The sequence below is a fragment of the Lithobates pipiens genome, unplaced genomic scaffold (assembly GCF_037356315.1).
Source record: "Lithobates pipiens isolate NorthernLeopardFrog02 unplaced genomic scaffold, aLitPip1_a1.2 Scaffold_19, whole genome shotgun sequence".
In the NCBI taxonomy this organism is placed as follows: Eukaryota; Metazoa; Chordata; class Amphibia; order Anura; family Ranidae; genus Lithobates; species Lithobates pipiens.
The window spans coordinates 565,473,977-565,489,106 of NW_027507764.1; the positions used below are offsets into that span (position 1 = coordinate 565,473,977).

Consider the following 15,130-nt stretch of genomic DNA (forward strand, 5'->3'; position numbering starts at 1 on the left):
CGTGGATAGAGCATGGGGGTGGTGGCTGGGGGTGGTGGCGGTGGATAGCGCATGGGGTTGGCAGGCGTGGATAGAGCATGGGGGTGACAGCCATGGATAGAGCATGGGGGTGACGGCTGTGGATAGAACATGGGGGTGGTGGCTGTGGATAGAACATGGGGGTGGCGGTGGTGGATAGAGCATGGGGGGTGGCGGCAGTGGATAGAGCATAGGGGGTGGCGGCGGTGGATAGAGCATGGGGGGTGGCGGCGGTGGATAGAGCAAGGGGGGTGGCGGCGGTGGATAGAGCATGGGGGTGGTGGCCGTGGATAGAGCATGGGGGTGGCAGACGTGAATAGAGCATGGGGGTGGCGGTGTATAGAGCATGGGGGTGGCAGCCATAGATAGAGCATGAGGGTTGTGGATGTGGATAGAGCATTAAGGGGTTGTGGACGTGGATAGAGCATGAGGGTTGTGGACGTGGATAGGGCATGGGGGATGGGGGCCGGAGATAGAGCATGGGGGTGGCGGCCGTAGATGGAGCATGGGGGGTGGCGGCCGTAGATAGAGCATGGGGGGTGGCGGCTGTCGATAGAGCATGGGGGTTGTGGATGTGGATAGAGCATGGGGATGGCAGACGTGGATAGAGCATGGGGATGGCGGACGTGGATAGAGCATGGGGGGTGGTGGCCGTGGATAGAGCATGGGGGGTGGCTGATGTGGATAGAGCATAGGGGGTGGCAGCTGTGGATAGAGCATGGGGGTGGCGGCTGTAGATAGAGCATGGGGGGTGGCGGCTGTGGATAGAGCATGGGGGGTGGCGGCTGTGGATAGAGCATGGGGGGTGGTGGCCGTGGATAGAGCATGGGGGGTGGCGGCCGTGGATAGAGCATGGGGGGGGGCGGCCGTGGATAGAGCATGGGGGGTGGCGGCCGTGGATAGAGCATGGGGGGTGGCGGCCGTGGATAGAGCATGGGGGGAGGCGGACGTGGATAGAGCATGGGGGGTGGCGGCCGTGGATAGAGCATGGGGGGAGGCGGACGTGGATAGAGCATGGGGGGTGGCGGACGTGGATAGAGCATGGGGGGAGGCGGACGTGGATAGAGCATGGGGGGAGGCGGACGTGGATAGAGCATGGGGGGTGGCGGACGTGGATAGAGCATGGGGGGTGGCGGACGTGGATAGAGCATGGGGGGTGGCGGACGTGGATAGAGCATGGGGGGTGGCGGACGTGGATAGAGCAACCTAATGGACAGGCCACCACTGTGTCAGACATCATTATAGATTTATCTTGTCCGCCATCCCTCCATCCGCCTCAACACAATCTGCAGCTCAGATAACAGACCAACGTGTCAATTCCAACTTCCTTAAACTCACGCTATCTGAATTTGCAGTTGGAGGAAATGACTAATTTATTTTGAATAGAACTACAAACTTTTGCAAGAACGATGTTTGCAAACTTTCTTATTTTAACAGAAGTCTCTAAGAATCAATCATTTTTGGTAAATTTGGCAAAATAGCACCCAATCGTATATATTAGTATTTCCTTGGTTTTGCTCCTGAAAGATCTTTTGTATGCTACAGTGTTTCCCACCACGCAGGACGTATGTCTGCGATACATCTTTGCACTGCGGGTTGTACATAGATGAGTGGATTTGCTCTGGATGAAGAGGGGCTATTAAACCCCAAACCAAAAATGTAATATATTGCAGCTTACCAATTATTAGATGTGATGGCTGCATTCACTTTCTCTTTTTTTTTTTTTTAAGCTTTTTTTCTCTGTTTTCATCTGGGATCTGGCCAGTAACACACCTTCTTTATTAGTGAGACACAACTCTGGAGGAGTGAGCACAGAAGAGACAACAGACAGCAGCTTTGTCAGTCTGGAGGGAGGGTAGTGTTAAAGCGGAGGTCCGCCCGCTCCTTTAAAAATTAAAAGCCAGCAGCTGCACATACTGTAACTGCTAACTTTTAACATTAGGACACTTACTTGTCCGGGAATCCAGCGAGGTCGGCACCGCATTCGATGTTTACATCGGCTGGTCGGGTGCTGCCGGCACCATTGCTGGTAAGGGTAATCGGCAGTGTAGCCTTTCAGCTTTGCGGCGCATGCTCATTTGGCTTTACGGCGCATGCGCTGGCGCTTTGCGCCCCTACTGCGCATGAACAAAGTGCATAGCTCCCAACTGCCCCTGAAATTGGGGGACTCTCCCTGATTTGGAGCAATGTCCCTCTGTCCCTCATGCCTCCTCATTTGTCCCTCATGTTGGTCTGATCTATAGAGTTGTATATAAAATGCACTTTTTATATTTCAAAAACTGTTTCCCAGTGCTAAACCTTTCATTTGATTTCTAAATTGCTGCATTTATAAATTTCAAAAGCCAATATAAAGGAATAGTAGTGATAAAGAAAAAAAACACTTGTGGGTTTAACCAATCATCTTTTTGTATATTTCACCTTTAAGGGTGTGTGGCAGGGGGTGTGTCCTATGCCTACATATTCTTGTTAATAGGTGTCACTTGTTTCAGTCTCAAAAAGTTGGGAGGTATGGAGGCGATCTGCGCTCTCTCACTGGCCCGGAAGAAGGGGAGGGAGCAGGAAGGAGGAGGGGGCCGAGCTGAGACGTAATTCGCCACGGCTCAGGTCTCCCGAAAGTGGGGACCTTAATCTAGGCTTACCTGTAGGTCAAAGTGGTTTGTAAGGATTTACAACCAGTTTAAGTATAAGATCTAATTTTTGTGTTCAAACACAAACTACTGACATAAAGATGATAAAAACACAGCATGTAAAGCCGACAATTGTGTTAGTTCCGTAGGGCAGCAGTGGGTGTCGTCATGTGTAGCTCCTCCCCCATACGGCGTTAGGTACAATCAGAACTTCAGCATCACCGGACTCCTCCCCCCTTCCCTTTGTTAGCAGATGTAGGCACTTAGGCAAGGGGGGAGGAGTCCGGTGACGTTGATGTCTGTGACGTCACTGGATCGCCGATGGAACTCCCTGATGATCGATCAAAAAAATTAACGATTAATCGCGGAAATGAATCTTTAGTTTCCACAGCCCTAATTAATAGACAAAATTGGGAAACATTTAAATTTTTTTAAGGATTCATTTATACAGACAAATCTGTTTGTGAATTTCAGGGAGGTTCGGCCTTTTCTCCAATGTTGGCCGTCAGTGAGAGAAGAGCACAGGAGCAGGTGAAGTTCTTGGCGGAGGAGGTGGGCTGTTCAGCAGCAGATGATGAAGGAACGCTGGCATGTTTGGGCAAAGTGGACGCCATCGCCCTTAACGCTGCCCAGACCAAGGTAATGGAGAATGAAGGAATGATAAAAGTTTTTTACATTTTGTTATTTTAAATAAAATTGCATTGTTGCTTCCAGTAGGATGAGCAACCAAGCCAGGGTTTTTGTGCAGCCAACTGTGGCCGGGGAACATTGCAATTCAGCTAATCGGTTACACATTAATGTGTATAATAAAGGATCCCAGACTGCCACCCTGCCTACCACAGTAATACACATGATCATTTGTGGTCCTGGACTCTGAACTCTCCATTAAGCCCCACGTCCAATCACTGTCCAAATCTTGCCGCCTCAACCTCCGGAACATCTCCAAAATACACCCCTTTCTAACCAATGACACCACACAGCTCTTAACCGCTTGAGCCCCGGAAGATTTTACCCCCTTCCTGACCAGAGCACTTTTTGCGATTCGGCACTACATCACTTTAACTGACAATTGCGCAGTTGTACGACCTTGCACCCAAACAAAATTGATGTCCCTTTATTCCCACAAATAGAGCTTTCTTTTGGTGGTATTTGATCACCTCTGCGTTTTTTTTTTTTTTTTGCGCTATAAACAGAAAAAGAGCGACAATTTTGAAAAAAAACACAATATTTTTTACTTTTCACTATAATAAATATCCCCCAAAAAGATATAAAAAATATTTATTTTTTCCTCAGTTTAGGCCGATACATATTTTTGGTAAAAAAATTGCAATAAGTGTATATTGATTGATTTGCACAAAAGTTATCGCGTCTATAAAATAAGGGATAGATTTATAGCATTTTTATTATAAATTATTTTTTTTTTTACTAGTAATGGTGGCGATCTGCAATTTTTTTTTTTTTTATCGTGACTGCGATATTATGGCAGACACGTCGGATAATTTTGACACATTTTTGGGACCATTGGCATTAATACAGCGATTAAAAATACATTGATTACTGTATACATGTCACTGGCAGTGAAGGGGTTAACACTAGGGGGCAATGAAGGGGTTAAGTGTGTCCTATTGTGTGTTCTAACTGAAGGTGGCAGGGGACTGTGCAGCAGGGAAGATAACAGATCGCTGCCCATACTCTGTATGAACAGACGATCTGTCTCTTCTGCCCTCAGGGAACTGGAAAGTGTGTGTTTACACACACAGTTCCGGGTTCTCCGTGTCTCAGCGGCAATCGCGGGAGCCCGGCGGTGATCGAGACCATGGGCACTCCCATCGACTTGGGGGAAGAGCGCCCTTAGTGGCCACAGGGTGAAGCGACGTTACATAACTTTTTTTCACCAGCCGTGCTATTCTGCCGCAGTACGACTGCAGCGAATGGTCGGCAAGTGGTTAATTCACTCCCTGGTCATCTCTCACCATTACTACAACTCCCTCCTCATTGGCACACCTCTGCTTACTCTATCCCCCCTTCAGTCCATCATGAATACTGCTGCCAGGCTCATCAACCTTACCAACCGCTCTGTCTCTGCTACTCCTCTCTCCCAATCCCTCCACTGGCTTCCGCTCACCCAACAAATTAAATTCAAAATACTAATACTAAAAGCCATCCACAACTCTGTCCCCAACTACATCACTGACCTAGTCTCAAAATAGCAACCTACTCGTTCTCTACGTTCTTCTCAAGACCTCCTGCTCTCTAGCTCCCTCGTCACCTCCTCCCATGCTCACCTCCAGGACTTTTCCAAAGCCTCTTCAATCCTATGGAACTCCTTACCCCAATCTGTCCATCTATCTCCTACCCACCCCTAACAACTGTATTTTCACTTTCTCCATCGGCTCATCCCTCACAGCTACTACCCTATGTAGTAGCAATTTTTTTTTTGTTTACAAACTTTTTATTGGGTACAAAAAAGTGGTACAAAAAGTTGTTAACATATGCCATGAAAAATATATTACCTAAAGTTTACATATAGGGAAGATTGTCACATAGTCTACAAAAATTGAAAGAAATCCTGAAGGTTGACCAGCATGTTGGCGATAATAACGTTGAATACCATCTTTACTATCTTTAATAAAAAGTATTAATGTTCAGAGTTGAGGAAGTGATTGGAGTGATTAAACCACGGATTCCATTTTTTTCATATAAATGATTAGAATTATGTAAGGTGTGAAATATTTTTTCCATAAGATTTATATTGTTAGGTTTTCAGATGTAATAGGGGTACCGATGGGAATTAGCAATGGTATGCTTTCAACCAGTGTATTGCTACACAAAGTGTGTGGATCAGTCTTATTTGATGGATAGGTAGCCCAGGGATTGAAGAGAATAATGGCGCACACTCACGAAATTTGGCCAGCAAAAGACCGATGAGAGCTTTTGGTCGGAAAATGCGATCATGTATATGCTCCATCTGACTTTTGCTGGCTGAATTCCCGCCAGCAAAAGATTGAGAGCAGGTTCTCAATTTTTCGGTCGGAAAAAGTTCAGATTGGAAATTCTGATCGTCTGTACAAATTCCGATGTACAAAATTCCTACGCATGCTCGGAAACAATTCGACCCATGCTCGGAAGCATTGAACGTAATTTTCTTGGCTCGTCGTAGTGTTGTACGTCACCGTGTTCTTGACGGTCGAAAGTTCAGAGAACTTTTGTGTGACCGTGTGAATGCAAGCTAAGCTTGAGCGGAATTCTGTCGGAAAAACCATCCAAGATTTTTCAGACGGGAAAATCCGCTCGTGTGTACGGGGCATAATAGGCAGTTATGGGGAGTGAGTTGTGTGATATTATCTGAGATTTTAGATGCACATATTTCTAGTTGCTTCCAAATATTTGAGACCTTCTCACAGTCCCAGAAAATGTGAGAAAATGACCCTGGGGATCTGCAACCTCTGAAGCATGGAGTATAATACCACCTTGTGAGTAGTTTAATTGCAGTCTCTCCGATTTGTAAGTGATCTTGTGTATTTATGCATGTTATTTATACAGTCGTCGCAAATTTTTCCATTTGTTTGCGCCCCCCCCCAAAAAAAAATGTGAACACCAGCCGCCACTGTGATCACTCTCCCTGCACAAATCTGGTTCACTCTGCTGCCTGGGCCACCCTGCTGGCCTGGGTCCTGTACAAGAAGACTGGTGGTTACCCCTAATGCCCCATACACATGGTCGGATTTTCCGACGGAAAATGTGCGATCGGATCATGTTGTCAGAAAATTCAACCATGTGTGAGCTCCTTCTGACTTTTTCCGTTGGATTTTCTGACGCACAAAGTTTGAGAGCAGGATCTAAAATTTTTCCGACAACAAAATCTGATCGCGGAAATTCTGGTCGTGTGTAGACAATTCCGACGGACAAAGTGCCACGCATGCTCAGAATAAACTAAGAGATGAAAGCTATTGGCTACTGGCCCGTTTATAGTCCCGACGTACGTGTTTGACGTCACCTCGTTCAGAACGTTCTGATTTTCCGACTTTGTGCGACCGAATGTATGCAACGCAAGTTTCGGACAAAATCCGTCGGAAAAAATCTGACAGATTTTGTGGTCGGAATGTCCGACCGTGTGTATGGGGCATTATCCACAGCCTTATGCATGAGGCCTAATGCCGCGTACACACGATCGGAATTTCGGCCAGCAAAAGACCGATGAGAGCTTTTCATCGGAAAAAAATGCGACCGTGTGTATGCTCCATCGAAATTTAGCTAGCCGAATTCCTGCCAGCAAAATTTTGATAGCATGTTCTCAATGTTTCCGACGGAAAAACTTTCTATCGGAAATTCCGATCGTGTGTATGCAATTTTATCGGAAATTCCGATCGTGTTTTTGCAATTCATGTGCATGCTCAGATTCAACTACGAGATGGATTTTTTAGAGTTTAATTCCACTTAAAACTGCCGACCCCACCCAGATACCGCCCTGCATTGCGTGCATGATTTGCCTTCGTGTTGGTGAACTCTCTTTCTGTATAATTTTGCAGACTTTTCACACTCACAGGAACTATTTAGAATGGTGAGAAGTAGAAGTTTCATATTTTTACAGGACTTTGCCTTTGACTTTGACGTCAGTTATTAGAAGACAATTTTCAGCTGTCCTCTTATTTGCACACTTCCTGGCTGTTATCAGGCTCGGTAGCATCTTTTTCTCATTTCTCTATTTTTATGTTATGACACCAGATTTTTCTTTTTCTTCTCTGCCCTAAACCTGCATACAACATACCTTCCTACTTTCTGAGATAGGAAAATAAATGTTCAGTGATTGGGGCTGATTCATTAAAGGAGCAGAACAAAACGTGATGGAAAATCATTCCAGAATCTCTTCTCTCGGGTTTAGATTTTTCTGACCCACAAAGCAGTAACGTTTCCCGCTCTACTAAAAATGTATCCCCCATCTAAGAAATGTCCCCTTACTTCCTGTACTGACAGCCACCCCAGTATGGACACAGACTGCAATAAAAACCCACCAGAGGTTCTAAGCCAGGGGTAGGCAGCCCTGGAGGAGTGGAGATTTACCAGAACAATGTAAAAAAGATCAAAGACCACCAAGGGCAGCACACCTTTTTGTTTTTTGTTTTTACGGAGATAATCAAGGAAGGCCTTATGAAAAAAATGAGGAAGGTTTAAATAGTTCAGAAGTCAGTGGTATATAACACAAGGGTTCAGGGATCATTCGTATGCAAAACAGAGGTCAGAGGTCAGCAGCATGTAACGCAAAGTGTAGGGGTCATGAGTGAGTAACACAGATAGGGAGTGTCACCGCTCCAGGAGGATCAACCAATAGTAAACCTCTTCACAGGGTTGTCTTAATGCATGGGCACCACTGGGCACTGCCCAGGGGCCCCAGGTGCATGAGGGCCCCATGATAATCTTGCATTACATCATACTTTCCAACTGTCCCGGATCTTCCGAGACAGTCACGCTTCTTACTAAGCTGTCCTTGAGTTGGCCGTGCCCCAAGAAGCATCCCAGAACCTGTACTGTGCCCTCCTGATCCCAGTACTGTATTGTGCCCTTCTGACCAGTGGCGACCCATCCATCAGGGGGTGCCATCCCCCCCTCTGATCCATCCGTATACTGTGCCCTTCTGCCTTCTCTGTACTGTGCCCTTCTGCCTCCCGTGTACTGTGCCCTTCTGCCCCCGTGTACTGTGCCCTTCTGCCTCCCGTGTACTGTGCCCTTCTGCCTCTCATGTGCTGTGCCCTTCTGCCTCCCGTGTACTGTGCCCTTCTGCCCCCGTGTACTGTGCCCTTCTGCCTCCCGTGTACTGTGCCCTTCTGCCTCTCATGTGCTGTGCCCTTCTACCTCTCGTGTGCTGTGCCCTTCTGCCTCTCGTGTGCTGTGCCCTTCTGCCTCTTGTGTGCTGTGCCCTTCTTCCTCCCATGTGCTGTGCCCTTCTGCCTCCCATGTACTGTGCCCTTCTGCCTCTTGTGTGATGTACGATGTACCCCATACTCATTTACATAGGGTAGGGGGTCGGAATCTGGGGGCCCACTTATTAAAGGGGGCTCTGGATTCTGATAAGCCCCCCGCCCGCAGACCTCGACAACCGATGGTCAGGGTTGTCGGGAAGAGGCCCTTGTCCTCATCAACATCATCAACAAGATTCCCCAAAGCACCCCCCATGTTGAGGGCATGTGGTCTGGTATGGCTCGGGGGGGGGGGGGGCGCTCGCTACTCCCCACCACCTTTCCTGACTGGCCGGGCTGTGTGCTAGGATAAGGGTCTGGTATGGACTTTGGGGGGACCCCCACGCCGTTTTTTCGGTCCCCTTTAAATCCCAGGTGACGGAGCTAGCGAGGTGTCAATCTCGCCGATGGAGGTGGCGATATTGACTTCCTTCGCTAGTTCCATCTACCTGGAGCCACGTTCAAAATGAACTGACTTTTCTCCGTGTGTGGGCAAGTCCATTCATTTCAAAAGTCCGGCGGACTCCTGCCATAATCTGGCGCATTGTCCGCCGGACCTAGTCCACCGGAAAAGTCCGGTCGTGTGTGGGCAGGTCCGCTCGTTCGGGAAGTCCGGCGGACCTCCACTGCAAAGTCCGGCGGACCTCCACTGCAAAGTCCGGCGGGTTGTCTGCCGGACTAAGTCCGTCGGATAGTCCGATCATGTGTACACGGCATTAGAGGTAGTAGACATGGTTAGGAGCTGGTGGCTTGCATGGTGGGTTTGCAGTCTACATGTTACATGGCTGTGATCCACGGGTAGATCATGATCGACCTGTTGCCAAGCCCTTCTCCAAACCCTTCTTCTTCTCTATCCAAAACAAAATGTAAAAAAACATTGCCTGGGGTCAGACATTTATTTATCTCTTCTTATTATACAACTTTATCTTTTTGGCTTACACCAGTTGTTTCATAGTCGCCCTCCCCGATCACCACCTCTTCTGACCATCAGCCCTTCCTTCGTCATCGTCTTCACCTCAGACAAGTAGAACACACCACTCTTCTCTGACTGCAGGAAGATGAGAAAACAACCAACTTCTTGATTTTCTTTTAAATTTCTTCAGCTTTGCAGAAGTTCATAACTTCACTTCTCAGTTTTCGTAATCAGCATCTCATCGGTGAAGGTCTTATGTTTTCACCTTCCAAAGTAACACAAAAACATGATATCACAAAAATATTTTATTTTAGGTTTAAATCATACTAAAATAAAACAAATACAAAGATTGCATATATGCTTCAAGTTTTAAATCTCACTTGTTTCATCCTGTTTCTTTCAAAAAGAAAGGTGTACATTTAGTTCCCATAAATACCTTAGCCCAGTGTTTCTCAATTCCAGTCTTCATGGGCCACTAACAGGTCATGTTTTCAGGCTTTCCATTATTTTGCACAGGTGATTTGATCAGTTTCACTGCCTTAGTAATTACCACAGCTGTTTCATCTGAGGGAAATCCTGAAAACATGACCTGTTAGTGGGTCATGAGGACTGGAATTGAGAAACACTGCCTTAGCCCTTGTACACACGGTCGGAGATTCCGACGGAATGTTTCCTATTGGACCGTTTTGTCGGATATTCTGACTGTATGTGGTCTGCATCGGACTGTTTCCGTCGGAATATCCGACGGACCAAGTTTTCCAACTTACCAGTAAAATTTTCAGACAAAATGCTCCTATCGGACATACTCCGATCATGTGTAGCCTACTCCGACGGACAAAGTGCCACACATGCTCAGATCAAATTCCTAGACCAAAGCTATTGGCTACTAGCCTGAACGTAGTCCCGTCGTAACGAAATAACGTCATCACGTTATGTACAATCGGATTTTCCGACAACTTAAACCGACCGTGTGTATGCAACATCACTTCCGGACCTCTTCCGGAATTACTCCGACGGATTTGGTTGTCGGAATCTCCGACCGTGTGTACAAGGGCTTAGAATCATTCTGGATATCCTTATCTGCAACCCTTTCCTTTATGCCTGTGTCTGCAATGGATTGTACTCTCTCCATATCTCCTTTTGTAGATGTCCATTCAGATGCACTTGGAGCAGAGAGTGTAAGTGATGAGTAGTGATGAGCCTAATGTCGTGTACACACGTCCGGGCTTTTTGACAGCAAAGAACGAATCCGGCGGACAATTCGATCGTGTGTGGGCTCCATCGGACCTTTGCTGTCCAAAAATCTGACGGACTTTAGAAATAGAACGCATTTCAAATTTTTTTGCCAGAACTCCGCCGGACTCAGTTCCTATTGAGAACTCCGCCGGACTCAGTTCCTATTGAGAACTCCGCCGGACTCAGTTCCTATTGAGAACTCCGCCGGACTCAGTTCCTATTGAGAACTCCGCCGGACTCAGTTCCTATTGAGAAATCCGGTCGTGTGTGTGCTAGTCCGACAGACAAAAACCGATGCTAGGGCAGCTATTGGCTACTGGCTATGAACTTCCTTATTCTAGTCCGGTCATACTTCATCACGTTCGAATCCATCGGACTTTGGTGTGATTGTGTGTGGCCAAGTCCGTTCTTTCGGAATGTCCATCGGAACTCCGCTGAAAGTCCGTTGGAAAGACCGTCAGACCTAGTCTGTCGAAAGGTCTGCTCGTGTGTGTACGCGGCATTGGGCTGGGTTCACACTGGTATGACACGACAGTCGTATCGCTTTGGACCCGACTTTGCCCTGCGACTTAAAGTCTGACATGCGTCCGACTTTGATCCCCGACAATACCAGGCACTGTGTCTGGTATGAATCTTCAGGGGGAACTCCATGCCAAATGTAAAAAAAAAAAACGGCATGGGTTCCCCCTCCAAGAGCATATCAGGCCCTTCGGCCTGGTATGGAACTTAAGACCAGACCCTTATGCGAGCACATAGCCCGGCAGGTCAAGAAAGGGGGTGGGGATGAGAAAGCCTGTACCCCCCCACTCCCAAAGCACTTTGTCCTCATGTTGATGAGGACAAGGGCCTCTTCCCGACAACCCTGGCCGTTGGTTGTCCAGGTCTGTGGGCAGGGAGCTTATCAGAATCTGGAAGCCCCATTTAACAAGGGAGCCCCCTACTCTTTGTGAAAGAGCATGGGGTACATTGTACCACTACCCATTCACCTAAAAAATTGTCCAAAATAAAACACATTACACAGGTTTTTTAAAGTAATTCATTAAGGCAGCTCCATTGTCTCCTCCGATCTCCTCTTCCCTCTCCGGCTCTTCTGTGTGCTCCACTGATGTCTTCTGCCTCTGTCGGTTCTTCTTCCCTCTCTGGTTCTTCTTCTTCTCTGCTCTCTCTCTCTCTCTGGTTCTTCTCCCTCTGTCCGCTATCTTCTCGCTCGTTTGCCGGTCTTCTCCACTGTCTTATTCTAGGCTTACCTGTAGGTAAAAGTCACAATCGGAGGTTCACAACCACTTTAAGATTTGCTATGTTATTACAGAATTTTATAAATGTTAATTGTGCCGACAGCCTCATAGCTGTATATCTGCAGTGTGAGATCTAAGGCAATGCTGCCTCCGACTGCTAGTCTCAGGAAAGTCCTGCTCACTGTTCTCCTTGCTGGAGGCTCTGGAACAAGTAAGCCCTAATGATGGCCTTCTCCACACAGAGATACAGTGCAGAACAAGGCATGGCAAGCCAGTAATGGGGGTACACAGGCAATACTGGTGACTTTTTTGCCTACTTTTTTTTTGGGTGGGAGGGGGCACAACTACTAGAGTTGTGTTTCTTTTTTAAGGCTACATTCATATTTTAGCATTTCATGACCGCATGCAAAATCATGCAATTTAAAAAACACCTGTAGCTCTTGCATTGCCAGTCATTGTTCATGGCAACCTAAGCTTGGCAAAAAAAAAGGGGGGGGGCATCCATTGCGTGAAAGAAGTGCGGTTAACCACTTCCTGACCTCGCTATAGTGGAATGATGGGTACAGCGCGTCCGGCCAGTTCTGGGAGGGAGTCATTTGATGTCCTCCCATGATCGCGCCTGCTGCTCGATTACGGGAGGGTTCTCCAGATCACAGATTGAGGCATTCCTTTCCTTGTTCCGACAGCTTGTGTAAAAGGGACATCTACACTGATAATCAGGGTACTGATTTTCAATGTCCTGATTATCAGTGCAATCAGTGCCCATCACTGCTCCTCCTCATCAGTGCCACCTATCAGTGCTGCCTATCAGTGCAGCCTATATGTGCCCATCAGTGCCGCCTCATCAGCACACATCAGTGTAGCCTATAAGTGCCACCTGTCAGTGGCACTTATCAGTTCAACCTATCAGTGCCGCCTATCAGTGTAGCCTATAAGTGCCCATCGGTGCAGCCTCATCAGCGCACATCAGTGTAGCCTATAAGTGCCACCTGTCAGTGCTGCCTATCAGTGCCACCTATCAGTGCAGCCTCATCAGTGCCCATCAGTGCAGCCTCATCAGCACACATCAGTGTAGCCTATAAGTACCCATCAGTGCAGGCTCATCAGCCCACATCAGTGTAGCCTATAAGTGCTACCTGTCAGTGCTGCCTATCAGTGCCACATGTCAGTGCCGCCTATCAGTGCACCCTCATCAGCACACATCAGTGTAGCCTATAAGTGGCACCTGTCAGTGCTGCCTATCAGTGCCAGATATTAGTGCCACCTATCAGTCTAGCCTCATCAGTGCCCATTAGTGTAGCCTATAAGTGCCCATCAGTGCAGCCTCATCAGCGCACATCAGTGAAGGAGAAAAATTAGCTGTTTGCAAAATTTTATAACAAAGTATGAAAGTTTTTTTTTTTTCATTTATTTAGCAAAAAACAAAAACCCCAGTGGTGATTAAATCCCACCAAATCAAAGCTCATACGAGTGCAGTGTTGCATGACCGCACAATTGTCATTCAAAGTGTGAGAGCGCTGAAAGCTAAAAGTTGGCCTGGGCAGGAAGTGTGCAGGGCTGTTCATTGAAATGGATGGGCTCCTCAATGCCTATAGCGGGGATCTGCAATTAACAAACCTCCAGCTGTTGCAAAACTACAAGTCCCATCATGCCTCTGCCTCCGGGTGTCATGCTTGTGGCTGTCAGAGTCTTGCTATGCCTCATGGGACTTGTAGTTCTGCAACATCTGGAGGTCCGCTAATTGCATATCCCTGGCCTATAGTATGACAATGGCCAAAAAAGTACAAATGCCCGTTGGCTGCCTTCATAGTGAGTGTGGCCCAAAGCCAGAAGCTACACATGTCTTCCTGAGCCCTTTGTAGATCCAGCCAGAAGTCTTCACATTAATCACATTTATTACATGGTGCAGCTGTAGAAACACCGCTGGTTGGGCTTTAGTAGTATTATCAGTCATTTCATAGCTACTCAGATGGTACAGCTTGTTTCTTATTGTTTCATAAATCGGTTTCATTCCTAAGAGAGCGGCTAATGAAAGAGCCGTATCGGTCACTGACAGTCATTTCTGGAGCTTCGGAGTCAGCTAAAAAGCAACGCATGATGTCACCTTCACAGAATGAGAAATGTAAAGAGCAAACAATGAAACTGTTTTGGAAGAAAAGTTGGAAAACATTAGTTCTAAAACAAAAAAAAAACAAAAAAAAAAAAGCCTTAAACCTATTTAGTACATCTCTGCAATACATGCACCATGTTTTATCCCTTTAAACACTCTCTTCTGCTCTGTTTCAAATGCCACTTTATGGATTGACATACCTCTTTAGACCCAGTATTAGTAGTCTGGACATTAACCACTTCAGCCCCGGAAGATTTTACCCCCTTCCTGACCAGAGCACTTTTTGCGATTCGGCACTGCGTCGCTTTAACTGACAATTGCGCGGTCGTGCGACGTTGCACCCAAACAAAATTGACGTCCTTTTTTTCCCCCCACAAATAGAGCTTTCTTTTGGTGGTATTTGATCACCTCTGCTTTTTTTTTATTTTTTATTTTTTGCGCCATTAACAATAAAAAGAGCAATATTTTGAAAAAAAAGCAATATTTTTTTAATTTTGCTATAATAAATATCCCCAAAAATTATATAAAAAAAATGTATTTCTCGGTTTAGGCCGATATGTATTCCTCTACATATTTTTTATTTTTTTTAAATGCAATAAGTGTATATTGATTGGTTTGCGCAAAAGTTATAGCGTCTACAAAATAGGGGATAGATTTATGGCATTTTTATTATAATTTTTTTTTAAATTAGTAATTGTGGCGATCTGCAATTTTTATCGTGACTGCCACATTATGGTGGACACATCGCACACTTTTGACACTATTTTGGGACCATTGTCATTTATACAGCGATCAGTGCTATAAAAAGGCACTGATTACTGTATAAATGACACTGGTAGGGAAGGGGTTAACCACTAGGGGGAGATCGAGGGGTTAAGTGTGTCCTATGGAGTGATTCTAACTGTGGGGGGGATAGGCTACCACTGACATGACAGTGATCACTGTCCCCGATGACAGGGAGCAGGGATCTCTGTCTTGTCACTAGGCAGAATGGGGAAATGCCTTGTTTACAAAGGCATCTCCCCGTTCTACTGCTC

General features: G+C 46.6%; 1 protein-coding gene across 1 annotated transcript in view; it reads left to right on the forward strand.

Moving 5' to 3' along the window:
- Positions 1–15,130, forward strand: part of TG (thyroglobulin) — a 483,762-nt gene that overhangs the window by 379,453 nt on the left and 89,179 nt on the right. Inside the window, exon 42 of the mRNA XM_077493367.1 lies at positions 3,120–3,284. Within this exon, the coding sequence (XP_077349493.1) occupies positions 3,120–3,284 (165 nt within the window). The remainder of the gene's footprint in view (positions 1–3,119; positions 3,285–15,130) is intronic.